At 50.6% G+C, this 28,000-nt stretch overlaps 2 protein-coding genes across 2 annotated transcripts in view; both read left to right on the top strand.

The window, feature by feature from the left end:
* Window positions 1–28,000, top strand: part of RFTN2 (raftlin family member 2) — a 409,447-nt gene that overhangs the window by 11,608 nt on the left and 369,839 nt on the right. The window lies entirely within an intron of this gene.
* On the top strand, window positions 2,289–6,403 carry LOC144824659 (uncharacterized). Its single transcript, XM_078683702.1, has 2 exons — window positions 2,289–2,634; window positions 5,170–6,403. The coding sequence occupies exons 1-2, from the start codon at window positions 2,391–2,393 to the stop codon at window positions 6,138–6,140; spliced, it is 1,215 nt and encodes a 404-aa protein (XP_078539828.1). The 5' UTR covers window positions 2,289–2,390; the 3' UTR covers window positions 6,141–6,403.

Here is a 28,000-nt window from a genome sequence, read left to right as displayed (position 1 = left end):
CTGAATGATGCACACTTCTAGTTACCCTCCCTTTTTTGTGGATAAGTACAATAGTCATTGATCTGAGATCACACAGAAGACTTCCCTCCTTCACTGACACTCCCCTCTAGTCACTCATTATTTTCCTGAAAGTATAGATTTGTTGATTCGGTACAATGTCATCTCGTCTTCCATGGGTCCAACCCCTATTCTAAAAGACTCTTGATCACCGGTGATTTAACCCTTGTACTTATTGGGGAATGATCAGAGATACCCCCTGCCAGGTAGTGTTTGTTTCTTACTATCTCCCATGCATCTGCAGGACCAGAATATTGTGGGACCTGGACAAAGCATTCATAAAATTGGATTTATATGAGTATTGCCTGGTTACTGGATGTGCCCCCTCCAGAAGTCTGGTGTGCCGCCTATTTATTGTTGACTCTTTAGCTGTATCAAAATCTCTGTGTCATACAATCGGTTCTACAGAATTGTGATAGCGTATTTACTGCTTGGAAAGCTCTTTACTGACTGTGGAAAAAGATAAAGATCATATGGTTCCCATTGGGGCACTGAATATCCCTGAGGCAATATCTTAATGGGCAAACACAGTGTTCACTCAGTTGCCATCAATTCTGTGTCCTCGGGCATATTGTGAGAGAGAATGGGGCTTTGCGGGGGGTGGCCGACCGGAGGGAGGCTCGCCCCCCCGGGGATTTTGGGGCTCCGGGAGGAAGGGGAGGGGTACAAGGAGGCAGGACACAGGAAGGGCTTTTTGGGCTGGTTGGGCTGGGTGGCAGTCTGTTGGGCTCCTTTTGGGCTAGGGGGATACATAAGCGGCCATTTTAGGTCACTTGTCACCATTAGTTGGGACAGTGACACAGCAGCCGGTCTAGGTTAGGAGTTTTTTTGTTGTGGAGTTAGGGTTTTCTGTTAGTGTGGCAGTCGTTTAGGTGCTGTGTGTAGTTGGAGGAAGAGCGCTTTCGACTCACTTGGTTTCGTGGCTGTTTGTGTTGGCGGCGGTCGGTGACGCGGAGAGCAGGCGAAATGGCGGCGGAGGATATGTCTGATCCGAGGGTGCGGGAGGCTCTTCGCTTGCTGGGAGAGGCCGGGAGGACCGATCTGTTGCGCACCGGAGTGCGGGTAAGGCCACCGCGGCGCGCTGCTGATGGCGCCGCGGCAGCTGTGGCGGCCTGTGACCCACCGCGGTCACGTGTGCAGAAGGGGGAGGGGGCGGGAGCCGCGAAGAGGGCGGCGCGAGGTGGCGGACTCATGGCGGCTGGGGCGCCGAAGCGCAAGAAGGCTCCGGGGAAGAAGCGCGGTCCGTGCAGGAAGGCACCGCTGGTCTTTGTGGGAGATGCGGTAGGGTTGGGGGAGGGCGGACATGACGGGGGGGTGGGGGGGGAGGGCCCTGAAGGAGCGGGAGCGGAGGTAGTCGGGGATGTAGGGCCTGCTAGTGACGCGAGGGAGGGGGTGGGCGAGGGACGCGAGGGGGGAGGGGCCGGGGGCCTGGGGATACTGGTGGTAGAAGACGGGGGGGTTTGGAGGGGGAAGGGGGCGAGGGGCCGTTGGAGGGGGGGCAGGGGGGTACAGGGGAGGCGGGGCATGGTGTTTTGGAGGGAGTTGGGGGGGTTTCACCGCTGCTCATTGAGGAGACAGAGGGGGAGGAGGAGGAGGGGGTGGGGGGTGAGAGTGGACAGGAGGTGGTGGACGATGAGGAGGAGCAGGACAACCCGATAGGTGGTGGATTGGTATCCCTGGGTGGGGGTCGGGGGGTGCTGGGGGGAGGGGGTGCGCAAGGGGGTAGGAGGGTGCAGGTGGGGGGTTGGGGGATGCGCCGGGGGGTGGGGGAGGAAGGGGGTGGGGAGAGTTTTTTTGGGGGACGTAGCGGGGGTGCGTATAGTTTTGAGGGTGCGGGAAGGAGCAGCAGGGGGGATTTGCGTGGGTGGGGTGGGTGGGGGGATGTGGGGGGAGGACAGTGGGGCGGCCCGGGCGGGGTGGGAAGCTGGGGGTGGGGGGAGAGTGGGTGGGGGGGTCGCCCGGCGTGGAGGGGCGGACATTCTGCGACAGGGGGGAGAGGCGGTTGGGAAGGTAGTGGTGATGGTTATGCCCCGGCTTGCTGGACTTCCCCGTTTTTCTCTTGGCAGGAGCAGTGGGGGAGGGGCTCGGGTGAGCAGCATGCGGCTCCACCCCGCCGAGTGGATGGGCCGGCTCTGCCTAGTACGGGCGGTCGCGCTCCAACGAGGGACCTGGGGTGGTCGGAGCGAAGATGGATGGAAAGCAGATCTCCAGCGCCCCCCTCCCGATGGGTCGATCCGGCCGCCGGGGGACGGGGATGGAGCAACGAGGCAACGGTTTCTTCTGCTTACCAACATGAGGGTAGACGGAGAGTGAGTGTAGATCTGGGGGCCTTGATGACGGAGTGTAGGGCCAGAGCAGGGTTGAGTAGGGTGTCTCCTGGTAGGATTGTGGCGGAAGCAGTGAGTGCGGAGTTGGAGTCGGAGGAAGACGGGGAGTTGCGGGAGGACGGGGAGGTTTGTAATGTTGTTGCCAGTGTTTTGCAGGAATGCCCCCGGCAAGTGGTGCCGCGAGTGACGGCCCCCCCTGTGGATCTGGTTAGGCGGCGGGATCCGGTGAGGACGCCAGCCTTGACGCCAGGTAAGACCAGTACGGGGTCGGGGAGTGGCTTGGGCACGCCTCAAGGAGGCAAGGCGGGGGGTAGTGGTGTTGGAGGACACCACGTGTCAGTGGGGACGGATGCGGAGGGTGGGGATACGGTGAGACTGGTGAAGGGTAGGTATGTGATGGATGCCGGCGTGTGTACTGAAGCGAGTTGCGGCTCGGCGGGGTCGGGCAAGTCCTCCGGTGCGTTAGTGGCGGCGAGTGGTGGAGCGACGGGGAGCGGCAAAGGAGCGGCTGCGTCGAGTGTCGGGGGGAAAGAGAGCTGCGACGTTCTGGTGAAGAAATTGCCGTACATGGGAGTGGCGAAGCCATTGGGGGCGCATTTGTCTTTGGCGACCAGGGAAAAGATTTGGAAGGGGGAGTATGTTGAGATATTTAGGTTACTACACAGGGAGTTGATGGCAAAAGAAGGGTCGAAGGAGGAGGAACAGGAATTGGCACGGCGGCCGAGGGTGCCGGTCACTATTGAGAACTGGTCAGCGGCATTCTTAATCTATGCGAGCGTTTATTGCGAGAAGTATCCTGACCGGGCGGTGGCGCTTTTCAAGTACATGGACGTGGTACGGAGGGCGCAAGTGACTTACGGTGGCAATGCGTGGTCGCATTACGATGAAGAGTTTCGGGCGCGTATGGCGTCGGACCCGGAGGCGAAGTGGGGGGAGTTGGATGCGGACCTTTACCAGCAGACAATGAGTGGGGCGAAATTTGGCCGCACGATTTACACGGCCAGTGGTTTGCCACTGACTTCCACGCCCTTTTCGGCTCGTCCCACCCGTGGGGGGGTGGGGCCGGGGGGAGCCGGGAGCTTCCAGAGCGGGGGGCCCTGTTGGGACTTTAACAGGGGTTCCTGTCTCCGGCAGACGTGCAAGTTTAGGCACGAGTGCTCCTCGTGTGGTAAAAGACATCCCGAATCGCGCTGCTGGGGGCTTTGGGGAGGCCCCTCACAGGGTCAATTCCCGGCTCCCGGACCCGGCAGGGGGAGAGGGGGGGGTAGAGAGGGGGCGAGTACCTTGGGAAAAGGCTCGTACTCCGGTTAGGCTGGATCGGTTGGAACCACTCTTGGAGGTGTATCCGCGGGCGGATGATGCGTCGGTGCTGCGTCGAGGTTTCAGGGAGGGTTTCCGGTTGGGGTATGAGGGTCCGCGGATTGCTCGTTGGGCGGAGAACCTGAAGTCTGTGAACGCGCACAAGGGCGTCCGGGAGAAGCTTTTTAAAGAGGTGAGAGAGGGGAGGATGGCGGGACCTTTTGTGGTGGCACCTTTGGAGGATCTGATCATTTCGCCCATTGGTGTGGTCCCGAAGAAAGAGCAGGGTCAATTCCGCTTGATTCAACATCTCTCGTGGCCGGAGGGCGCGTCGGTGAACGATTTTATATCGGCAGACTTGGCGTCGGTGTCCTACTCGTCCGTGGACGTTGCGAGAAAACTGGTGACGACGGCGGGACGAGGGGCGCTCATGGCAAAATGCGATGTGAAATCGGCGTTCAGGTTGCTGCCGGTTCACCCGGAGGATCATCAGTTGCTGGGAATACAGCTGGACGGGTTGATTTTCGTGGATAGAGCGCTTCCGATGGGGTGCTCTGTGTCATGTGCCTTGTTCGAGCGATTCAGTTCCTTCTTGCAGTGGGCTTTTTCCTGGCGCACAGGCTCTGAGGCGATTACGCATTATCTGGACGATTTCTTCCTGGTGGGTACCCCTGGTTCAACGGACTGCCAGCAGCAGCTGTGTAGTTTTATGGACTTAATGAAGTACTTGGGGGTGCCTTTGGCGCCAGAGAAGACTCAAGGGCCCAGCACGGTGCTGTCGTTCCTCGGGATAGAGCTCGACTCAGCGGCCATGGAAGCACGCCTGCCGGAGGACAAGAGGTCGGCAATGGTAGTTCTGGTGAGGGACATGTTGGCAAAAAGGAAAGTGTTGGTGCGAGAGGTACAGGTTTTGCTGGGGCACCTGAATTTCGCGTGCCGAGTGGTGCGGGCGGGGCGGACTTTTTGTCGACGGTTGGGATTGGCGTTGTCTGGGCTGTCGATGCCTCATCACCACGTACGGTTGCCGGCGGGCGCGCGAAAGGATCTGTGCATGTGGTTGGCTTTCTTGGAGAGGTTCAACGGTGTTCCCATGGCGCCGCCGGAGGAGTGGGAGTGGGACGTGACAATGTCGTCGGACGCGGCGGGAGTCGGCGGTTTTGGACTCTACTGGGCGGGTCGGTGGTGCGCGGAACAGTGGCCGGAGCGATGGCAAGCGGGGGGGAGAAGCATTGCCTTTTTGGAGTTGTTCCCGCTGGTGGTGGCTGTGACTGTGTGGGCGCGCGAGTTGGCGCATAGGCGCGTGTTGTTCAAGGTGGACAATATGTCGGTGGTGCAGGTAGTGAACCGGCAGTCTGCGAGAGAACCTCAGGTGCTGAAGTTGATGCGCGTGTTTGTGTTGAGGTGCCTGGAGAACAATATCTTGTTTCGAGCACAACATGTGCCAGGAGTGGACAATGACATTGCTGATGCTTTGTCTCGTCAACAGTGGCGGAGATTCCATGGGCTAGCCACGGAGGCGGAGGCGGTCAAGACGAAGGTGCCGGAGGAGATGTGGTTAGTGGGAGAGCGCGGGTCGTTCGATTGGTGAGGTCATCTGTGGCGGTGTCTACGTGGAAGAGTTATGAACAGGCCTGGTTGGAGTTTCTGCGTTTTGGAGCGGTAAGGCAGCGGGACAAGTGGCGTCGGGAGGAACAGGTGGTGCAATTCATGTTGGGATTGATGGACAGAGGTTTGGCGAGAGTGACTATTGCGGGCAAACTGGCGGGAGTGGCGTTTATGGGTAAACTTTGGTGGGGCTATGCTCCCTCGGCGGGGGAATTGGGAGGGCGTCTTTTGGAAGGTTGGGAGAGAGAGAAAGGGGCCCGGGTGCGGCAGAGACGGCCTATTACGGAGGCGATGCTGGAGGGATTGTTGAATCGAATGCCGGTGGTATGTAGAGATCAGGAAGAGGCGGTGCGGTTTTCCACATTGATGTCGTGGTTGTACTTCGGGGCCTTTAGGGTATCAGAGCTGGTGGGTTTGAAGGGGCAGGCGGGCGTCAGGTGGGGGGACGTGGAGTTCAGGGGCAGGGAGGTTGCCGTGCGGCTGCGACGTTCCAAAACCGATCAAAGGGAGAGGGGCACGTGGGTGGTACTGGGGCCAGGGGACAAGGAGGCGGTGTGTCCAGTGGAGTGGGGAAGGCGGTTAGCGGCCGGGGGAACAGAGGCGGGTACGGAGGTTTTTGACAGGGGTGAGGCGGGACGTGTGACGGCCGCGCATTTGTTATGGGTCCTGCGGCACGCCCTGCGGTCCATGGGTGAGGATCCAAAAGACTTCGGGACACATTCCTTCCGCATCGGGGCGGCGACGGAGGCGGCGCGCCGGGGTTGGGGGAAGGAGGACATTAAGCGGTTGGGGCGCTGGAAATCGGATTGTTTTAAGACGTACGTCCGGTTGCGAGGGGTGGCGGTGGAATGAGAAGGGGTGCGGACTTGGTACTTACATGTGTCTCTTTTCAGGTGCAGTGGCGGGGCCTACGGTGGCGGCAGTGTCCATTTATGTGGTGGGACATTCTTTTGTTAAAAGAGCGGAAAAGGCCGAATGGGAGAAATGCAAGAATCTGAACCTGGAACTAGACGAACAGTTGTTTAGGTGCCATTGGAGAGGAAAAGGGGGTATGCGTTGGCACGAGTTGGTGCCGGTGTTAAATAACATTGTTCGGAGTGGGGTGTGCCCGGATGTTTTAGTGGTACATCTGGGGAGAACGACCTGGTGCAATGTAAGGGTTTGGCTTTGGTGAAGCAGATGCGGAGGGATCTGTTGGAGATCAAGAGACAGTGGGCAGGGTGTCACATTATCTGGTCAGAGTTCATTCCGAGGAGATGCTGGAGGGGGGCTGTGAGACCTGGGGCGATTGATAGAACTAGGAGGAAGATCAACAGAGAGATGAGGACCTTTTGCGAGAAGGAGGGATTGGGCAGAATGGAACATCCGGAGTTAAAGTATGGGGCCATATATTTCTTCTTAGAGGATGGGGTACATTTGTCCAGGTACGGGATGGAACTTTATGTAGTACAGTTGAAGGAGGCGGTAGACAGGGCGATAGGGGTCAGACGGTATCCGAAGGTGCAGAGGTCCTAGGGGGGGGGGTCGAAAGTAGTAAAGGCTTTCGAGTGGCGCTTTCTCTAGTTATAATGGGGGGGGTAGGATAGGAGGAAGGAACTTTACTGGTTAGAAGGGAGGGAGTGTACATAGGGCAGAGGTTATAAAACATTGAGCCAGGCGTTTGTGTACATAATAAAGAGGTTTATGAGGTTGTTTGGGGAAATGTTTAGGGGTGGGGGTGGGGGGATTGGCAGATATGTGTTTATTTAGTTAGGCCTAGTTTTGTGCGGCAAAGGCCAAGGTTTGGGGTATGTTCAGGATGCACCTGTTTCCAATAAAAGCGGCCTTTAACACACTATATACCTGTGTCCGGTCGGTTCTTCCCCTCCCCGTCTCCCGATGGGCCCCAATGGGGCTTTGCGGGGGGTGGCCGACCGGAGGGAGGCTCGCCCCCCCGGGGATTTTGGGGCTCCGGGAGGAAGGGGAGGGGTACAAGGAGGCAGGACACAGGAAGGGCTTTTTGGGCTGGTTGGGCTGGGTGGCAGTCTGTTGGGCTCCTTTTGGGCTAGGGGGATACATAAGCGGCCATTTTAGGTCACTTGTCACCATTAGTTGGGACAGTGACACAGCAGCCGGTCTGGGTTAGGAGTTTTTTTGTCCCACCCACCCTCCCTGTGGTGAAGGGATAGGATTAAGGGGTGGATAGTAAAGGGTTTTTGTTGGTTACAGGTGTGTTCTGTGGTAGGGTAAAGAGTGTGTCGCTAGGAGCAGGTGCTGGGGTTGTGTTCTCGAGGTTGGCGCTTTCTCTAGTTATAATGGGGGGGGTAGGATAGGAGGAAGGAACTTTACTGGTTAGAAGGGAGGGAGTGTACATAGGGCAGAGGTTATAAAACATTGAGCCAGGCGTTTGTGTACATAATAAAGAGGTTTATGAGGTTGTTTGGGGAAATGTTTAGGGGTGGGGGTGGGGGGATTGGCAGATATGTGTTTATTTAGTTAGGCCTAGTTTTGTGCGGCAAAGGCCAAGGTTTGGGGTATGTTCAGGATGCACCTGTTTCCAATAAAAGCGGCCTTTAACACACTATATACCTGTGTCGGGTCGGTTCTTCCCCTCCCCGTCTCCCGATGGGCCCCAAGGCACCTTAGAATAGAACAAGTATTGAAATTGCCTCCGGTTGCAGATTCATATTTGTATATACCAAGAGGCTTCAAGATAAATAAGTATTTGCAATGCAATAGGTCACACATTACTGAAAGTTTGAGCTATTGGTCTTGCATTATTATTTGCAATGCCAATAGCTCAAACTTTCAGTAATGCAAGACCTATTGAATTGCAAATACCTCTTTTTCTTGAAGCCTCGCCGTATATACAAATATATAAATATGCAACCAGAGGCAAGCCAGTTTTTAGTAAGCTTGGGCAAACTGTGTTTCTGTGCACTAGAGCCAATGGAGTTCTGCCCAAGGGTACAGTGTTCTGTTTCTCAATTGAAGATGTTCCGTTTTTCCCATAAATCAAAACTTGAAAAGTATTTAAGTATGCGTAGCCAATTGAGTACAACATGAACACCATCTTCGAAATGTTATAGTGAAAATGCGATTCAGGATGTACGAGACACTGCCATATTACTCTCTGTTACGGAACGCGTCAGTGATGCTTATGTGTTAGAGACTTTATTGTCAGACTTACAGATTAACAGTGGCCTTAGTCTGGATAGTGGGTTAAAACAGAACTTTAGATTCACACAACAATTACCAAATGGGAATAATCTCGTCCTGCTTTTCTTGGCCATCAACCTGGATTTAGATGAATGCAGTAGTAATATGGAGGTGAAGTCAGTGATGACGAAAAAAGTGTTGGTTAAAGAGGATCAGTAGTTGACTGAATAACGATGAATTGCAACAAAAACAGTGACTGGAATTTTGATTGTTGGACTACTTTGTGAGAGGAGTACTCAAGAGTGTTTGGCATAATCGTGAAAAATATGACTCATTATTTTATCATTGTTATGTGTTGTGATGTCATAACTATTTACAGAGCGCGCAAATACCAACAAAGATGGCTCGGCCGTGGCTACCCCTAAAACAGAGCCAAAGGAAAAGAGAAAGACAACTTTTAAAAAGACCTAATTATTAAAAGGCCAAGTGTTTAATTTTTTCCTAAACATAAAAAGTGAAGGCAGATCTTTAATCTGGCAGGGGAGAGAATTCCAAAGTTTGGCAGTGGCTACCGCAAAGCTTCTGTCGCCCCAGGTGGATCTATAGGTTCTGGTAATAACCAATAGATTTGTGCCGTCCGGCGCAGTGACCTATTCGGGAAGTACATTTTAAAGGATTTCTTCAAGAATTCAGGTCCTATATTATGTATTGCTTAATAGGCAATACACAATGCCTTTAATTTTATTCTGTTTCTGTTAGGCAGACAGTGCAGAATTAAATTTCGGTGTCCCAGACAATAGTCTGGTAGCAGCATTCTGCACTAATTGCAATTTGTTCAAGATAGATTGCTGAGCATTAATCAGAAAACCATTACAAGAGTCTACCTTAGACAGACCCAAGGACGATAGGATCTTTTTTCTAGCTTTCATAGGAATAAAAGGAAACAATTTCTTGGCCATTTTAAGAATATAAAAACATGTTGTGGGGGGAATTTGTTTTTGGCATTGTGTGTATTACTGTTCGCGCCCCTAGGAGGCTGTTTGCAGAGGTTAAACTTGGGTGCCCGGATGGGCAAGTCCGAAGCTTATGGGATTCAAATTTTTAACTTGGAACGTGCGTGGCCTGGGTACTTGCTCCAAGCGACATAGGGTGCTGTCCTTCCTTCGTCGGCATGGAGTATCGGTGGCATGCCTACAAGAAACGCATATGGATGAAGAGGGTGCTCTTAAGTTGGCGAAGAAATGGAGGGGTCAGATGTTCCATTCCTCCTTCTCTACCTATGCTAGGGGGGTCCTGATCTGGGTGGCTCCAGGGGTTCCACTAGCAGTCCAGTATGTTGAGGCTATTGTCGAGGGCAGATATGTTCTTATACGAGTAAAACTTGATGGGAGGGACTTCCTGCTAGTGAACTCTTATGCTCCTAACATAGATGACCCGAGTTTTTTTACCGGCCTGCAGGACCTTATAGCGACGGACTTAGATGCCCCCCTCCTCTGGTTTGGAGATTTTAACTGCGTACTGGATCCACTCCTGGACAGGCATCCCCCCCGGGTGGGTACGAAACCTAGGATGACGACGCGACTCCGGGAGGTGATGAATAATCTGGGTGCTGTTAATATCTGGCGCCTCGGCAATCCGGGACTGAAGCTTTACACTTGCTTTACCCCCACACACAATACACATAGCAGGCTCGACAGGGTCCTTGCTGCCAACATTGACGCGTCCCTTGTCTTATCGGTCACGCATCAGGCCCGGTTTTTATCCGACCACTCGCCCGTGACGTGCATGGTACAGTGGGTGGACCGGTCCTCCCACCCAAGGACCTGGCGGATGCCAGGGGATCTTCTGCAGGATCCGGTGGGACGGGACCATGTGGAGACGTCCCTGCATACTTATTTGGACCTGAACTGGGAAGTGGGTGGTATCCCTTTTGCGACCAAATGGGATGCCCTCAAGGCAGTCGTGCGGGGCGCTTGTATGGGTCTGACATATGGAGTCCGTAAACAGCTGCTCCGTGACCTCGCAAGTGCTGAGGAGCGCCTCAGCCACTACCAGTCCTTCCCGGACCCGGATGGGTTGCACGTGGACTCTGAAAGGACGGCCCGAGAAGGCGTCCATGATATCCTGGACCGGCTAGATAGATTCACTCTTGGTCGATATCGCCAACGCCTTCACCGAGAGGGGGACAAATCGGGCCGTTTGCTGGCCTGGATTCTCCGTAGGGAATCGGCCCCTGCGCGAATTGTTGCGTTGAGAAATCCCGCTGGGGTCCTGGTGCACTCAGAGCGGGACCTCCTTGCGGTGCTCCGCACACATCTGCAGAAGGTCTATACTGCTGACCCCCTGGTGACGGAGGCGTCGTATCAGCCATACCTCCGGGACTTGCCCCTTCAGACCCTCTCTAAAGAGGATGCTGAGGACATGGATGCCCCAGTGACGCTTCGTGAGGTCAAGGTGGCCTTGGCCGCCCTACCGAAGGCTAAGACGCCAGGTGGAGACGGGTTTCCCCCAGAGTTTTACCAGGCGTTTGCGGATACCCTCGCGCCCCGTCTCCTGCAGGTTTACCTTGAAGCGCTGGAGCGAGCCGCGCTCCCGCCCACCATGCAGCAGGGTGAGGTCTGCATGCTCCTAAAACCGGGTGGGGATAACTGTGATCCCGCGGCCTACCGGCCGATCACTTTAATCAATACCGACGCCAAAATCCTTACTAAGATCTTGGCCACCCGGCTGGCACCACATATGGCGCGCTTGGTTCATCATGATCAGTGCGGGTTCATTCCAGGCCGCAACACCGCCATGAATCTCCGGCGCCTGAATCACGTTCTACATGAGGCGCGCGATAGGGAGGATCCTCAGGTCCTGGCCTCGATCGACCTGGCTAAAGCCTTTGATACAGTCAGCTGGGGGTACCTCTTAGAGGTGCTTCGGTTGGCGGGGGTGGGGCCCCTTTTCTGCGCCTGGATTCGTATTCTTTACAGTGCGCCTACGGCCAGGGTCAGACTCGGAGCGGCCCGCTCGGAGGAGTGGCAGTTGGGCAGGGGCACCCGTCAGGGGTGCCCCCTGTCACCGCTCCTCTTCGCTCTGGCGATTGAGCCCCTTGCGGTGACACTACTTGCGGAGATGGCATCCTGGGGTATACGGGTGGGGGATGTGGTGCACCTGGTCTCGCTTTATGCGGACGATGCGTTGTTCTATCTGACCTCCGCACGGGAGTCACTACCGATCCTGTTACACCACTTGGAACGCTTTGGTGCAGCTTCTGGGCTGCGTCTTAACCCTGAGAAATCCCTGATCTTTCCCCTTGCGGGATGCGGTGATGACCCTAATGTGGGTTTCCCGCCCCTGGGACTGCGGTGGGAGATGACGGCCTTCCGCTATTTGGGTGTTCAGGTGGCTGTCTCTGATGAACAATTGCTGGCCCGGAACGCCGACCGTGTGCTCAGTTCCCTGCAACAATCTGTATCCTTCTGGAATACGCTTCCACTCTCTCTCATGGGAGGGTTGGCCGTCTCGAAGATGGTAATGCTGCCTAGAGTATTGTATCTCCTACAGAATTCCCTCTGTCCTCTCCCTCCTCGTATTTTCAGCAAGCTCAATACGTTGCTCACCTCCCTGCTCTGGGCAGGCAGACGCAGCAGAGTTGCGCTGCGTACGATGGTCGGACGCTGGGAGGAGGGGGGCTTGGAAGCCCCGCGCTTTGATTTATACTATTACGCGGCCCAACTTATACCAGCTGCGTGCTGGTTCGCGGACGCGGACAATTGGGAATTGCGACTCCTGGCTGGTAGCGCGGATGAAAAGGCGTTACAAGTGGCTCTGATGCGTGGCAGGGGAGCGGATGGCGACCTACCATATATTGTCCGGCATACTGCGGGAATCTGGCAACGAGTGGTGGAAAGGGTGCTGAGACGGGCCCCTTTTCATAGGGAGCTACCGGTGTGGATATTGGCACCGGTCACACTAATGGAAGAGCACATGTCGTTTCGGGAATGGCGAGAGGGCGGCTGCGACACATTGGCAGACTTGTATCCGGATGAGTCCTTCGTGACCCTGGAGAGGGCTATAGAGGCCTTCAGTCTTACTGGGGGCCAGTACCTCCACTATGGAGGCCTACGGGACATAGCTAGAGCGACGTGGCCACAGTTCCCTGAGGCGCCCCAGGTATCCCATACTTTGAATATCCTGCTATCGTGCGGCACGGGACGGCGCTTGATAACGCTTTTATATGCAGCGATGAGATGCGACTCGGCGCCTCCGATGTCCCCGTCCTGGGCGACATGGGAGGCGGATCTAGGGGTTGCCTTAGACCCGGGACAACGGAAACGGGTGGGGACGCTTACCAAGAAAGTGTCGTGTAACGCACGTTTCAAATTGATCCACTTTAATTTCATGCACCGCACTTACGTAACCCCAGTTGCTCTGCGCCGCATCGCGGCGGATAAATCGGATGCCTGTCCCAGGTGTGGTTCGGTCGGAGCCGGATTTCTCCATTTAGCCTGGGAGTGCCCGCTGGTCGGGGACTTCTGGAGGGTAGTAGTAGCCCACATCCGGAAGGTCACGGGACTGTGTCTTGACCTGACCCCGATCCATTGCTTGTTAGCCCTGGTCCCCAAACCTAAGAAGAAGAATCTATCTTATAAGATGCTGCAGCTGCTTTTGGTGCTGGCTAGACGGCGAGTGGCTATCACCTGGATGGGACAAATGGTGCCTGAAATGACGTTATGGCTTCGGGATGTGGGGGAATGGACACTGGCTGAAGAAACACACATGCAACATACACGTAGAGATGAGCGGCTACAGGAGGACTTGCTTGCATGGCGTATGATGTGTGCTGTGGGGTCGTCTGACAATGATTTCGATGCTACTAGTGCTGCATTGTTCTCGTCCGAGGAATCGGGACCTGAGGAAGGGGTGGCGGGTGTTGGGGAGGGAGAATAGGGGTTGGGGAAATACCCTGACTACTGCGCACATGTTCCTATTGTCAGTTTCTATACTTGCACTGTATCCCGTGGATCTAATTCTTGCGTCTCCTGTACTATCTGCAACTGTTGAAGCTGTGCTGGGGGTGTGAACTGCGAACACCTGTATTTATGTATACTGATGCCAATTTTGGGGGGGGACTTGTATTGTTTATTCTGCTGAAAAAATAAAGTAAAAAAAGAAAGAATATAAAAACATGAGCTGACAACTGAGTTAACATGGTGTTTATAAGAAAGCTTATCATCAAGAATGACCCCAAGATTATTTGCCTTAGTTACTTGAACTGGAGGAGGTCCGACATTGTCTGGCCACCAACGAGAAGACCATGCTCGAGAAAGCTTTCCAAACACAATCACTTCGGTCTTGGAGGAATTTAATTTAAGGCAGTGATTGGCCATCCAGGTACTCACTGCCACCATACCATCGTGAAAGTTGGACAAGACCTTGTCTCTGTCTTTATTCACTCGTGCCAGGTCGGTCACATAGATACTAAAAAGAGTGGGGTTGATGGAGGAGCCCCGTGGGACTCCACATGGATGAGCAAAAAGAGGGGTTTCAAAATTACCCAACTTAACTGATTGGGCTCTGCTGGATAGGCAGGATGCTAACCGATCTTTAGCCTTGTCGCTAATGCCTAAGGAGGAAATATGGTTGATCAGGAGGCCATGATCAACCGTATCAGAGACAGCAGATTGGTCCAAAAGGACCAGCACCGCAGCGCCACCCCTATCCAACGCAAACCTTATTTCCTCTGTAGCATTTATTAGGGCAGTTTCTGTACTATGGCTTTTCCTAAAGCCAAATTGTGTTTCATCCAGCAAATTGGGAGCCTGAATATATTGGGTCAGTTGATCAATTATGATCTTTTCAGCTAATTTGGCAGGCAGCAGCAAACGTGCAGTTGACCGATAATTATTAGTGTCTTCAGGATCCAGATTTGACTTCCTTAGTAATGGCAAAATGGAAGCTTTTTTCCATTGAGAAGGATAGGCACTGGCCATGAACACAGAATTAAAAATATTTTCCAAACTGGCCCAATTAGCTCAGAAGAGTCCTTTAGAATAGCTGCCGGACACAGGTCCAAAGGAGAACCTAATTTAGCAGCCCTCAACAGGTTTGTTACTAGCTCCGGGGACACCGGGGTAAACTCACTTAAGGAGAGATTACCTTAATCCAGTTCTACTATCTCCACGCACGTATTTTACTCCCCAATGGCGAGCACGGTTCACACCTGGGTGGTCTTCCGCATGTTCACGCTGTGCACAGATCCCGCCACGTTTTTTACATATGGTCTGGAATTGTCCACGCCTGCATTTGTACTGGCAACGGGTGGTGTTATCTCTGGGCACGGCCACAGCGGTGCGTATCGATACGTCTATAAAGCACTGTATTCTGGGAGTGCTTCCGACGCCCAAGAGAGGGGCTATGATGCGCCATCAATTTGTGCTCCTAGGGCTGGTACTTGCAAAACGAAGGATAGCAATCCACTGGATACATCCTGGTACGCCGGTGTGGAAGAAATGGAGAGATGACTTGCGGGAGTGGGGAGTAGCAGTAGGAATGTCACCTCATAGCAGTATGGACTGATGAGAATGCAGAAGTTAAACTCATTGAATGGGTGCAAATGTTGACTGAAGTGTCCACAACAGAGTATGAGGGTGAGACTGTAAGCACACATAGCTCACCGAGCACTGGGCCAGCTTCAACGCCTCCGGTTATAACTCTCTCACACGCATCCTCTCACAACACGATTCCATAACCTTTGAATAAGATGTGAGTGTAATGCTGGTGTCTTACCTAGATTGGAGGTACTGTGCCACCTGTCTGTAGCTGCCACAGGGGGTAAGGGGCATGGAGGTAGGGGGTTAGTTTCAGGGAATAGAATTTGCATCCTTGGTTGTGATTTTTGTTATTTTCGTTAATTATGATATTGGTTTAATTGTTTGAAAATGACGATTCCATAGAAATTATTGTACTGCTGATAAATGTACGAGCAACTCGTTCTTACGAGTAATGAGCCTGTGTATGCTCACTGGTTGTGTTTTTAACAGTATCAGTGGTATTCTGACCATCCCTTTTGTAAATGTACTTGTGAGTACTTATACTTGATGTACTTGAACGCAGTATTTAATAAAAATAAGTTTTAAAAAAAAGGAGAGATTACTTAAAGATTCAGTGCAACAATCTGAACTAGTTGGGGGGACTGAAGATGCGTTGAACTTGGAATAGATGGAATCTACTTTAGCCTGAAAGCCAATAGACATGGAATTGCAGAAAGATTGAGTAGCTAAATTTACTAGATTAAGAGGAGGTGTCCCAGGCTTGGATACCGCCTGAAATAGATGTTTAGTAGAATCTTGACCAGCATCAATTTCTCTTATAAAGTAGCTGCTTTTCTCCTTAAAAAGGAGATGTTTATAATTTGTCAAGGCTTGTTCATATAGAAGTTTGTCCTGGCTATCGTAGTCCCTTCTCCAGCGTCTCTCTTGATTCCTACAACACTGTTTCTCAAGCCTTAAGGCTTCCGAACATAATGGTGCTGAGGGCGTAGTTCTATTTTTGGAGGCTATCTTATAGGGAACTAATTTGGCGAAAGAGGCATGAAGCCAATCTGAATAGCTCAAAGCTGCCACTCTGGATCCTGAGGGAGGACTGGCTTAGTATCTGCTAAATCTTTTGTAAGAAGCCCCTGGTCTATATTCTTCCATGCTCTAAAATATTTTGGGACAGCTTCCTAGGGTGGGTGGAATTCACCTTTAGCAGGCAGATGTCAAATAAAACTGCATGATGGTCCAACCACACCAACCGAAGAACCTCCTTTAGAATTATGGCATCACTGTTAGTTGTAAGGCAATCCAGGGTATGCACCGCTAAGTGTGTGGGAGGGCCTACTCTCTTTAGAAAGCCTACTGATCCCAACTCCCTAATGAGGCAGTCAGAGTCTTTGTCGGGATTAGCCTAGAAAATACAAATTAAAGTGTCCCATTATAGTAAAACTCAACTCAAAAGCTAATGGACTATCCAAGATTGCTAAACATTCTCCCATAGGACCGCGGGATGGTAAAGGATCAGCCCTTTAAAAGTTTGATGCTCTGAAATTTAAATATTGAAGCTCAAAGCTTCACAGGTCGTCGAGGGGACTAGTCCTACTTTAGGTACAATAGTATCACGATAGATTTAGACCACCACCTCTTTTAGCTGTCCTATCCTGTCTTAACAGAGAAACCCGCAGGAGCTGCTATACAAAAATATGGGCCTGATGAAGGATCAGCCCATGTCTCAGTAAATAATACAAGTTCAAAATAGTGACTAGCTATTAATTCAGCTATTTCATGTTTGTTTAGGAAGGAAGCTTGCATTTATCATGGAGGCCTGGATCATAGTACGGGCAATAAATGAATTTGCCTGGTTTGGATCAAATCAATATTTTTCCATTCCTTGAAGGTGATTTGAAGTAAGTGTGGTTGAGACATTTTGATGTTTTGACTGGATCATAGTACGGCTTTTGGTCCTAACTTTGAAAGTAACTCTATGGGAGGGGATAAGTCCATTGATAGTAAAGGGAGGGCTGTTAAAGCGAGACCGCAGGTGTTACAAGTGAGTTTAGGATATATATACACCTCCACTAAGTCAAAGCAGGCACAAACAGGCAATGGCGTTTTATAAGAACTATTAAACCCAACAGCTCACTGCTATAGTAGGTCAGTCGTAATGGCGTCTTACCTGGAGCAAACCAGGCAGGGGTTCTGGTGTTGGCGCGATCCGGCCGCGGACGGGCGCAGACGGGCTTGCCTTTGGCACGCCAGCGGCACGCCCTCTACGCTCGTCCGCTGTGTATACACGCTGAGATGTTCCTTAAGTAGCCCTCCAGAGTAGGGAGTGTGGCCCAGATAGCGCCTGAGTGTGAGGGAAAAACGAGCAGTGAAAGCAAAAGAGACCTTAAACTGGAGTCCAGCAACCCCTACAGTGATCTCAGGCTACCCTGCGATTAGGGTATACTGGTAAACAAAGACGAGTCAAATAAACAGTGCACAAGTAAAATCATAAAACATTAAAAAAATGGAGGGATCAAACTCCTCCAATATAGCGCCTGTAACGGGAGCCAGGCAACTCGCAAACTTTATACAAGGAAATGAAAAGGGGAACAGGCTAGCGTCCGTGCTCATTATAAATACGTGAGTTCCAGATTCATAGCACATTTATTGGAAGCCCTGTAACAGAGGGTTCCTGATGCAAAAAATCTTGCCCATCCATATTAACATTGACTTCGTTGATGTGAAAAGGATGAAGGCTGAGTTTACAACGCAGTCTTTTGATACTGTGTTCTGCAGATGGCACATAGGGAAGCATTCCAGGATGAATGTGGGAAGAGGGCCGCTCTTCCCTTCAACAAAAGAGGGTTAACTAGACTATGACTGGGAATTGAATGTAAAGTAGAAATTCTGGTTTGTTTGTGTACTTTGTGTGTGAGAGAAAGAGACTGACTAAGAAAGCAACACAAGCACCCAAGATTCAGCAAAATCCCTTAGGATTTCCATGCATGAGTGTAAAGTATTTGCTTGTCCATAAATTGCACATATTTCTCCATCAAAACATCTTAGCAGTGATCGGTGCTCACAACCGTGGCATATTTTAGTACTGTTTCTATTTTCCCTCTCCCTGACTCTGGCGGCCCACACAGATAGCCGGGTAAAGCAGAATCTTTTTTTTTTTTTATATTTCTTTTTATTGAGAAATATATAACAAGCAAGGCAAAGAACTATATTACACGAAGTACCAATTCAAATGGGGAAGGAAAGACAATACAACAAGATCAGCAATCAATATATGGGAGGACAGGGCAAGATCAAATACATACAATAAAATAATCAGAGTGCAGGGGTCAGGGGGAAGGTGGAACATCACTGTTTTCTATTATTAGTGGTGTACATATCTCACCGCGATAGCTATTCCAAGGTCCCCACACTCTGCCCCACTTTCTAGGCCGACCCCGGGCCAAGTATACTGTTTTTTTCCCTAAACATACACCAGTCCATATTCTCCTTCCATGTTTCCACCGAAGGTGGCCTGTGGGATCCCCACAATTGAGCAATGTCTCGCTTAGCAATCATGGCTCCCAGGGTCGCCCATTTTGTCTGAGCTACATTATAATCCGTGGGTTCCCAGACATTCAATAAACATCGTCTAGCTTCCGGCGAGAGGGCAATCCCCGTAACTTCACTCATTACATCATACACTCCTGTCCAAAAGGCCGCGACCTCACAGCACTCCCAAATAATATGGAGAAACGTTCCTATCTGCCCACATCCTCTCTTACACAACCCCTCCTCAGAAAAACCCATGTGAACCAAACGGGGGCCCGTGACGTATACTCTATGAAGAATCTTAAGTTGAACCAGTCGGAGTCGAGCTGGAATCGCGACCTCCTTGGGAGAGGAGATCGCCGACTGCCAGTCCTCGTCATCCAATTCAAGGCCGTCACAGGTCCACAAGTCACGAAGATGTAAAAGGAGGTCTGACCTATCGTTAATCAATTTTTTATAGACTAGGGAGATAGTACTGTCAGGCACGTACCCGTCCAACAGTCTATCCTCGAGCGGGGATGACTCAGGAATTACCTCCCCCATCGGGAAAACCGACCTCAAAGCGTGGCGAACCTGAACGTAATGGAAGTACTCTGTATCGTTTAAATCAAACTCCTTCTTCAACACATCAAATGATTTCACCTGACCCTTGACCCAAAGGTCTCCCACCTTACTAATACCAATGAGGTCCCATTTGTCGAACCCCTTGGTGTTCCATAGTTTACCAAGTTTATCAGAAGCGAAAAGAGGGGTCGCTCGAGTCAAGCGGTCTTTCCATCCCATCGATTTAGTAGCATCCTGCCACAGACGTATTGCTGTCTTGGTGGGTCCCGACAATACCTGAAGCAAAGAGTTAGAGTATAGCACCCTATAATAGTTACCCCCAGGTAACAGCCATTTACCCATGGCAAAGGCGGGATTGAATTCGGGACCATACATGCCATGATTAATGGCTCCCAATTGAGACGCCCAATAATAACGTTTTATATCAGGGAGAGCGATACCCCCGTCGTACCACGGGAGCGTCAGTTTGGCAAGCGCAATACGAGGTCTGTTGTCCCATATTAGCTTCCTTTGAAGATCCTCGACCGCGCGGAAATAGCTAGCCGGGACTATATCAAGAGTATTTTGGAGAGCATAAAGGAAACGGGGCAAAGACATCATCTTGAAGAGGGCCGCGCGACCAAGCGGTGAAAGCGGAAGTTTACGCCACGACGTCTTGCTTCAATCTAGCCAAGGGGGGGAGAAGATTCTGGTCGTACTGGATTGCGGGGTCCAATGAAATGTAGATACCGAGATATTTAAACCCCGTGAGTGCGATCTGGATGGGACAATTGTTTGGAAGAAGAGGGACGTCTCCCGAAAGGACATATAGATAGGATTTTGTCCAGTTAATAATTAGACCTGAGTTCCTACCAAACGAGTTCAAAACATCACACAAAACTATCAATGACTTCCGGGGCGAGGTTAAATACAGTAAGATATCATCCGCATAAAGCGAGATGCGATCTTCAAACTCAGAGGACCACCGAATACCCTTCATCGAAGGCTTCCACCGGATCCAGGCAGCAAGGGGTTCAAGAGCTAGGGCGAACAAAAGCGGCGACAAAGGACAACCCTGACGAGTTCCCCTCTCAAGACCAAAAGAAGCGGAAACTCGGCCATTCACAACAATTTGCGCGAGGGGTTCTTCATAGAGCAGCCTCACCCAGCCAATAAACCTGGGTCCAAATCCAAACTTAGCTAATACTGCCCATAGATACGGCCATTCAACTGTGTCGAAGGCCATCGTGGCATCCAATGACGCCAAGATGGCCGGCTCACGTAATGTCGCGGCTCTCGCGAGGACATCATGCAGACGCCTAAGATTCAAAGCGGTGTTCCTATGCGGGATGAAACCGGATTGATCGGGATGTATCAACTTGCTAACAACAGTGATCAATCGGTTAGCTAGCACTTTTGCGAGAATCTTAGGCTCGGCATTCAAAAGAGACATAGGTCGATACGATGCACATCTGTCTCTCGGCTTCCCTTCCTTATGTATCACCACAATGGTCGCTAGACGCCGATCACGGGGAGAAAGCAGCACTCCAAAGACTCCAAAAACATATCACGCAGATAGGGGACCATCTTGTCAGGCCTCAACTTGTAAAGTTCAATAGGCAGACCGTTGGGACGCATTGCTTTCCCCGAACGCAGGGAACGAATCTCAAGAGCCACCTCATCAGCTGTTATTATGGCGTCCATTTGCTCTCTATCAACCTCAGAGAGACGTGGTAAGGCAATATCACGCAACAGTAGATGCGAGTCCTCTTCCGGTCTGTCTGACACAGAGGAGTACACTGTTGGGAAGTGATCCGCGAAATACATGACTATCCCTTTAGGGTCCGAAATCCGAGCACCATCCGTTGTCTCAATCACAGGCACCACCCGACTGGCTCTATCTTTCTTATCCAGCCATGCAATCAATTTACCAGCTTCATCTCCCACATCATACAAACGTCCCTGCTGTTCCCTACTCATGGCCTTAGCTGCGTCGGTAACCAATGCCCTGTAATCAAGTTGTTTTAATCACAGAACATGTCTTGGCACGGGTGACCTCTCGCTCCAAGTCAAGCTCCAAGTCCGCGATCTCCGTCTCGATCCTAACCACCTCCTCATCCCTCCGTTTCTTAACACCAGCTATCAACGACAGGGCCTGACCCCTGAGGACTGTCTTAAAAGCCTCCCAAAGCGAAATCGCGGATGATACGGAACCCTCGTTTTCCAAGAAATACAGGTCAAGCGATGTCACCAGAGCAGCACGAGTTTTAGGATCCCGAAGATACCAAGGGTTAATCGGAGCAATCCGTCCCTCGGTCTCAGAATCCAACTCCACCCGAAGCCACAACGGAGAGTGGTCAGAAATTCCCCGAGCCAAGTGCTTAACCTCAACAACGGAAAGAGCCTGAGCAGCCGGTACCAAGACATAATCAATCCTAGGGAGGCTACCATGAGCGCCAGAGTGGAACCTATATTGCCGCTGAGTAGGATGTAGCAGTCTCCAGCAATCTACGAGACCCAAAGTGTGGAGGAAATCGTGAAGCCAGTTCTGTGCTCCCCTTAGATCTCTAGGTGGGTGTCGATCAATCCCACCGGAGACCACCGCATTAAAGTCACCACCTAAAAACAGTGACCCCTCGGGGAGAGCGAGGAGAATTCGCCCCAAATCAGCGAAAGCAGTCGACTGTAGGCCAGGGGGAACATATACGGAAATCAGGGAAAGGTTCCGGCCCTCACACCTACCCGTAAGAGCGACATAGCGCCCCCTATCATCCAGGACAATGTTGTCAATCTCCAGCGGAAGAGAATTCCTAATGAGGATACCAACCCCCCTGGAGCCAGAGGAAAAACCAGCATGTGCAACCAAACGGTACCCCCTCCTATTCATAGCACGACAAGTATTGCCAATCAAGTGCGTCTCCTGAAGGAGGAACACATCAGGAGCGAAACGCTTCAACAGTTGCAGTACCACCCTACGTTTTATCCTATCCCCCAGCCCATTCACATTCCAACTCATTAGTTTCAGCCCTCTACCCCCATCCCGGAAAATGGAAAGGATCCAACCCCTGGAAGAACTCAGCACCTCAACCAAACAATCTAAGCACACATTGCCTTGCGAAGAAACAAACACACACCCCAACAAACCCCCCCAATCCCCCCGCCAACATCCCGTTACAAAGCCCCCCACCCTGCACCCCTGCGTAAGACTGAAAAACCACCCAAAATTGCAGTGTGCCTGTCGCCCCCACATCTAACTAAGCTACAGAAAGAAACTCAGAGGAGGAATAAGACCCTCTAACGGCCCCGCAACCCTCCAAATGTATGTCAGATCATATGCCAGGATTATCGAACCACAGTTCGAGGCCTACAAGAGACCCCAACAGTCAAGCAGCCGGTGCCTATTCCTGTTCCATCTGTCCGCCTTCTGCACCGCCAGACTGCGCCTCATATGAACGCTGGTTCGGCAGATTGTCCAGCCAGTCGGATACCACATCCGGTCGATCGAAAAAATAAGTCCGCTCCGCCTGTTCGATCCGCAACTTGGCAGGGAAAAGCATGGCATATTTAAGTCCCATATCAGGTAATCGTCTCTTCACGCCCTGAAAACCAAGTCTTTGCTTCTGGACTGATTGGGTGAGGTCCGGGTAGAAGCTGATAGTCGTGTTTTCAAACTTTGTGGGTGCACCCATCTGTGAGGCCTGCAGGATAGCGTCTCCATCACAAAAATTAAAGATTCTCGCGATTATAGGCCGCGGTGGGGCGCCCAATTTCGGTTGACCGCCCGGTACTCTGTGAGCCCGTTTGACCGTAAAGAACTTACTAAGTCCCTTAGATGCAAGGTGGCTGACAATAAGATTCTCGACAAAGAGGTCAGCAGCCGGGTACTCTGCCTTCTCCGGGACCCCAATGATACGGACATTGTTCCGCCTAGCCCTTCCTTCATAATCCTCCAGACGTCGTGTAAGGAGATCACTGGTAGTCCTCAGGTGACGGACCTCCGTCTGTAGGTCTGTGACATCTCCCGTCAGACTGGAAGTTTTAATGTCCAAAGATTTGACCTTCTCGTTAGTTTTCGCAAGGTCCGTACGGATCAGGTTGATATCAATCGCCACAGTATCAAGCTTATGGGCGAGAGTATCTATTTGCTGCCCCAGTGAGGATTTAATACCGTCGATCGCAGCCATAACATCTTGCAGGGTCAACTCAGTTGCCAACCTCGGCGGATCTTTCCGTCCTCCTGCGACCTGCCCGATCCACCGGGAGACCCCCTGACCTGGGCATATCTTTCCATGATATTAGTCTGGGTATAGCTGCCCCGCAGAGTGGGTTTACTTTTCTGCTTTTCACCCTCCGGTTTCCCCGCCATTGCGAGCGACAGGTCGATTTGGATCGATGAGTCGAGGCAGGAAGATGGCGGAGCCCGGTCCCTACAGGCGGAGGCAGCCCCAGCCAAAGGGCACAGGCCAAGTGTCGTCCAGATCTGGCAAAGCAAGGAGAAAGTACAATAGTGGGTGACACAGGGCGGCGGTCCACAAGCTCGGGGGTGGGCACGTTCACAGTCTCGGGTCTCTCCGGCAAAATCAAAAGTGAAAGTAACCAGACCGGTCGACTCAACCCCCACAGGCCGTTGTTGTTCAACTACAGCTCGGGCACCATGCCAACTCCACAGCCAGGCATCACGGAGAAGTAGGCCTCAATCTTCGAAGCACCATAACACCGGCTCCCGGGGTCCGATTCAAAATAGGAATGCAGGCTTCGCCTCACTCGTGGTTCGCCTTCACGATAACGTCGATAAGGGACAGGATAAACGACAGGATAGATGCGGGAGGTTACGAGGGTCTCGGGAGCCCTAAGCTCACGCGGCCATCTTGGTTGCGCGCGAAGCTCCTCCTCCGTAAAGCAGAATCTTGATGCTGTGTAATCGGCACTGTACCACAGATGTCTTTTCCAAGTTACAAAACCAGTCCTGGTGATTAGCAAATGCTGCCACCGAGGTGGGACTGACAGTGTGAAAACAATAGAGTATAACAAGCATTTGCAATGCAATCAGTCTCGCCAATGGGACCTTATATGTATTGGGTACTGGGTGCTGAAACTTCTACTCTTCTTTAACATGGAGGTATGGGAACACATGGAGGGAAATATTGCATTTCAGCAGGAAATGGTATAGTTCAAAGCTCTGTCTTAAATATAAAATCAGGGCCTTTGGTGGTTATATCACTGAAAATACAAGATTTGAAAATAATATTATTGTCTACGGGTGCTTGTGGAAGACACTTTCTATGGACTGGAATCTAGAGAATGCTAAAGTGATTCTGGTATTGTACTAACCTCTGGTGTTCATTTTCTATCAAGAAAGTTACATAGAGGCAGTTGCTAAAAAAATAAAAATAAAATCCCTCAGCAGAAAGCAATTCTGGTCATTTTCTATCAAGACAGTTAAATAGAGGCAGTTGAACAAGCAGAAACCAATTCTGGTATTTTACTGACCTCTACTGGTCTTTTTCTATCAAGACAATTAAACAGAGGCAGTTGAACAGAAAAAAGTTCCTACGCTGAAGGAGACCAGTCCTAGGGCTTATCTCCAAAGACCACAAAGTACATACACATATAAGTATATATTAAAGTATATACAAGAGGTCTTGAATGCTCCACCTAAAAATGAAAAACAATGGAATGTGCCTATTTGGTGCATAAGTAAAAATACACCTCTTATCTGGAGATATTGTGGTAAGTTCAGTCTCACTCGCACGTGCAAACATTTGTACAGATCGTCTTTTTACATGTACCGGAGTTGTAAAAATAATCTGGTTTAAGGAGTGTAAATAAAAGACATAAAAAAGTGCATAAAAAAACAAGTCCCCTGACGTAATGACAGCACCTCTGAGTGACACGATGTGGCGCAGCAGTCAGAGCTGCGGATTCAGGAGCTGGGGATCCCTGTTCGAGCCTGGCGTTGGCTGAACATCCTGTGAATCTGGGCAAATTACTTAATCTTCCCCCGGCTGCTAAAATATACTAATTTCAAATAATTTTAAAAAGCAGCGATGTTGGAGGGTTGGTGTGGCGGGCAAGCTGTGTTGTGGGGGTAGATGGCTAAGACGCAGGGATATTAAGTCGGTAGGCAAATAAAACTGCTCAAGTGAAGTAAACCGAGTGTGTCCTGCCTGCAACAACAGGCAGGAGAAAGCCGTTTGAAAAAATAGTACCCACAGACTGTAATTAAAACATACCAAGTAACAGCACATGTAACAGCGGCAGTCTTCATGGGACATTACAACAGAAGAAGAGGAGGTACTGAGGAGAGACTACTAAGCCTTTTCACGAATAAAAAGCCACAATTTACAAAGGACAGTAACAGGAGCCAATTGAAAAGATGAGCGGAAAATAGGCAGAGCTCAAACTCCAGAGCTGAATACAGCATGTCTCGAAGATAGCGCAAGCGCTGCCTAGACGAGACCTAAATATCTGTTAAAGCTGACAGTGTTTATTCATGTATAACTCACTTTCTTCAAAGTTTTTATGAGGATACAGGTATGTAAGAACGTAATGATTTACATGGGAAAACAAGATTCTCAGTGATAGCGTGCCACCATTTTTCTTGAGTAGACACAGGCAACCAGTCAAATTCATGATGTGCTTCTCAAAACCCAGAGCTTATATAGTATGCTCTTCAGTGCAAGTGTACTCAGTGCTTCACATGTCTCTACCAATACTTGTTACAGCCTGCTCTATAGCTTTCCACTCCTGCCTCAGGCCACAATCCCAAACTGCCTGCCTCTGTTCACCATCTCTCCCTGCCATTCTCCTTATCACGTCCCATATGATCCTCTATTGTTTGGTTCACCTTCTCCACCTCCTGCTCTTCTGGCTCCCGCACTGGTCCTCTGCTCCTACATTCGCCTTCTCCGTCTCCCAACATCTGTCATTCTGCTGATTCCTCGCCTTGCTTCCAACTCTTACACAACTTCAGGAAGATACAGCCGATTTGTTGGCAGCTGAACCAGACATCCGCTCCACAGAAAGCACGTCCAGGGTCAGGTCTGACATCTCCTAGACAAGTGGTTTACTGTTCACTATAGACTAGATCATGATTGGGAAAAGCAGTTGTTCTTAACCTTTTGAGTTCTGCAGACCCCCACTTAATCATTACTGGAAGCCAGGGACCCCGACTGAATCATTATTGGAATCCGTGCACCCCCCCTGAGTCATTACTGGAAGCCAGGGACACCGGCCGAAGCAGTTTTGAGTATTTGAACCACAAAACAATACACAAAAAAAATACAGAAATAAGCAAATCTATTTTATTTAATTCATAAACAAATACACAAAAAAAATCAAAACTTTCCTTTTAGTTGGATGGTTGGATCCTTTCGAGTTTCAGTTGAGGCACTCATCGTCCATACTATATTCTATTTGATGCACTTACACTGCTTCCATGAATCAAGGATACTACCTTAATTTTTAGGCACCTTTCTTCGCATTTACCGAATGTTTCAAAATTTACAGTTTGACTTTTTGCTTCTTTAGCTATATACATGTCATTAATCTTTTATTGTTATTTAAATATCTGAGCAGTCGCAGACCCCCTGAGTTTGCTCACGGACCCCCAGGGGTGCCCAGACCACCATTAAGAATCACTAGGGTAAGGGGTGATACTTGGGAAAGGACATCAAAGCTGAAACCAGCCTCGCAGTGTGTGCCTTCTCTGTTGTCTACGCTGCAGTCTCCCTGCCACAACAGGATTAGGGAAGAAAGATCAGGTTCGTTCCAACACGCAGGCCCGAAATGTGGAACAAAATGTTTCTCGCCATCAGGCAGATTCCAAATTGGTTTTTTTTGGGTTTTTTTTAAGTTTCAAAAACCTTTATTGATTCCAACAAGTAATACACTGCTATTCAGCCAACAACCCGGGGGCAGGCAGCTTATCTTTAGAGAGTTACCCCGCTGTGCGGGTCAGTTCCGTATACTTGTGCATACTTTCAATATTCTTATGCAACAAATTAACAAACAACAACAATTAGAAGCGTTTACCATAGGATGCTGGTCAGTAACAAGGTCAAACGTTCATGTATTTGTTATATGTTGTCCGCGGTATCCTGCCGTCCTCACTCGACACTCCATCCACACATCCATCTTATCTATTCCACCACATCTCATTCGCACTGATCACACTACTGTCGCCCGCCCGAACAAATCCCCAAGAGTACTTCTACTTCTTGATTCCTCATTCGCACCACCACCCCCTGGCACACATCAACTCCACTGCCACTATGGTAGAGTGTAGCTCAGTTATACTTGCTTTTTAATCGCATTCATCTTCGTCAGCCTCTGCCAACCAGGCCACCAAGGGCTGCCAAATGTCTACCGGCCTGGACCGTTGTGGCATTAGTTCCCAGTAATTAGTCAGTTGATCCTTGCAGTATACTGCCGATGCCACCCAGTTTGATACTTTTGGCGGAGCTTTTTGTTTCCAGTGGACCGCTATTTGCCTCTTAGCCAGCAGCAACAGAAGGGCCACCAGTTTCCGGGACGCACTGGGTACTCCCATCACAAATCCGAGGAGTGCTACGAGTGGGTCTGGGTCCATTGCTATCCCCACCATCTGTCCTATCTTTTTGAAGATTGCCACCCAATACCGATGCACGGGTCCACACACCCACGTTAGATGGTAAAATGTAGCCTCTTGCTCCCCACACCTCCAGCAATTCGCATCAGCCTGCAATCCCATTTTAAATAATTGTTTGAGTGTGCGGTATGTTCTATGTAGATAATTAAAATGTATTAACCTCAATCTGTAGTTGGGGGATAAATGTTCAAGTTGAGTGCAGCAGAATACCCATTGTTTCTCTGTGATACAGATCCCAGCCTCCTCCTCCCACTGCGTTCTTGAGTCAGTTTGTATAACAGGTGCCGTGTTCTGCGTGAGTCTATATATATGTGTGATTAGTTTACGAGGGGAGCTAT

This window comes from Lissotriton helveticus, chromosome 3_1 (genome assembly GCF_964261635.1).
Source record: "Lissotriton helveticus chromosome 3_1, aLisHel1.1, whole genome shotgun sequence".
Classification (NCBI taxonomy): Eukaryota; Metazoa; Chordata; class Amphibia; order Caudata; family Salamandridae; genus Lissotriton; species Lissotriton helveticus.
The sequence above is the reverse complement of the archived record's forward strand: the minus strand, read 5'-3'. Positions and strand labels throughout refer to the sequence as shown.

Bases quoted from the DNA above. Each gene is read 5' to 3' on its own strand.
- LOC144824659 (XM_078683702.1), top strand. From the start codon at position 2,391: ATGACGGAGTGTAGGGCCAGAGCAGGGTTGAGTAGGGTGTCTCCTGGT. The intron at 2,635-5,169 runs GTAAGACCAGTA...TCTCGTCAACAG, and splicing joins GACGCCAGCCTTGACGCCAG to TGGCGGAGATTCCATGGGCT.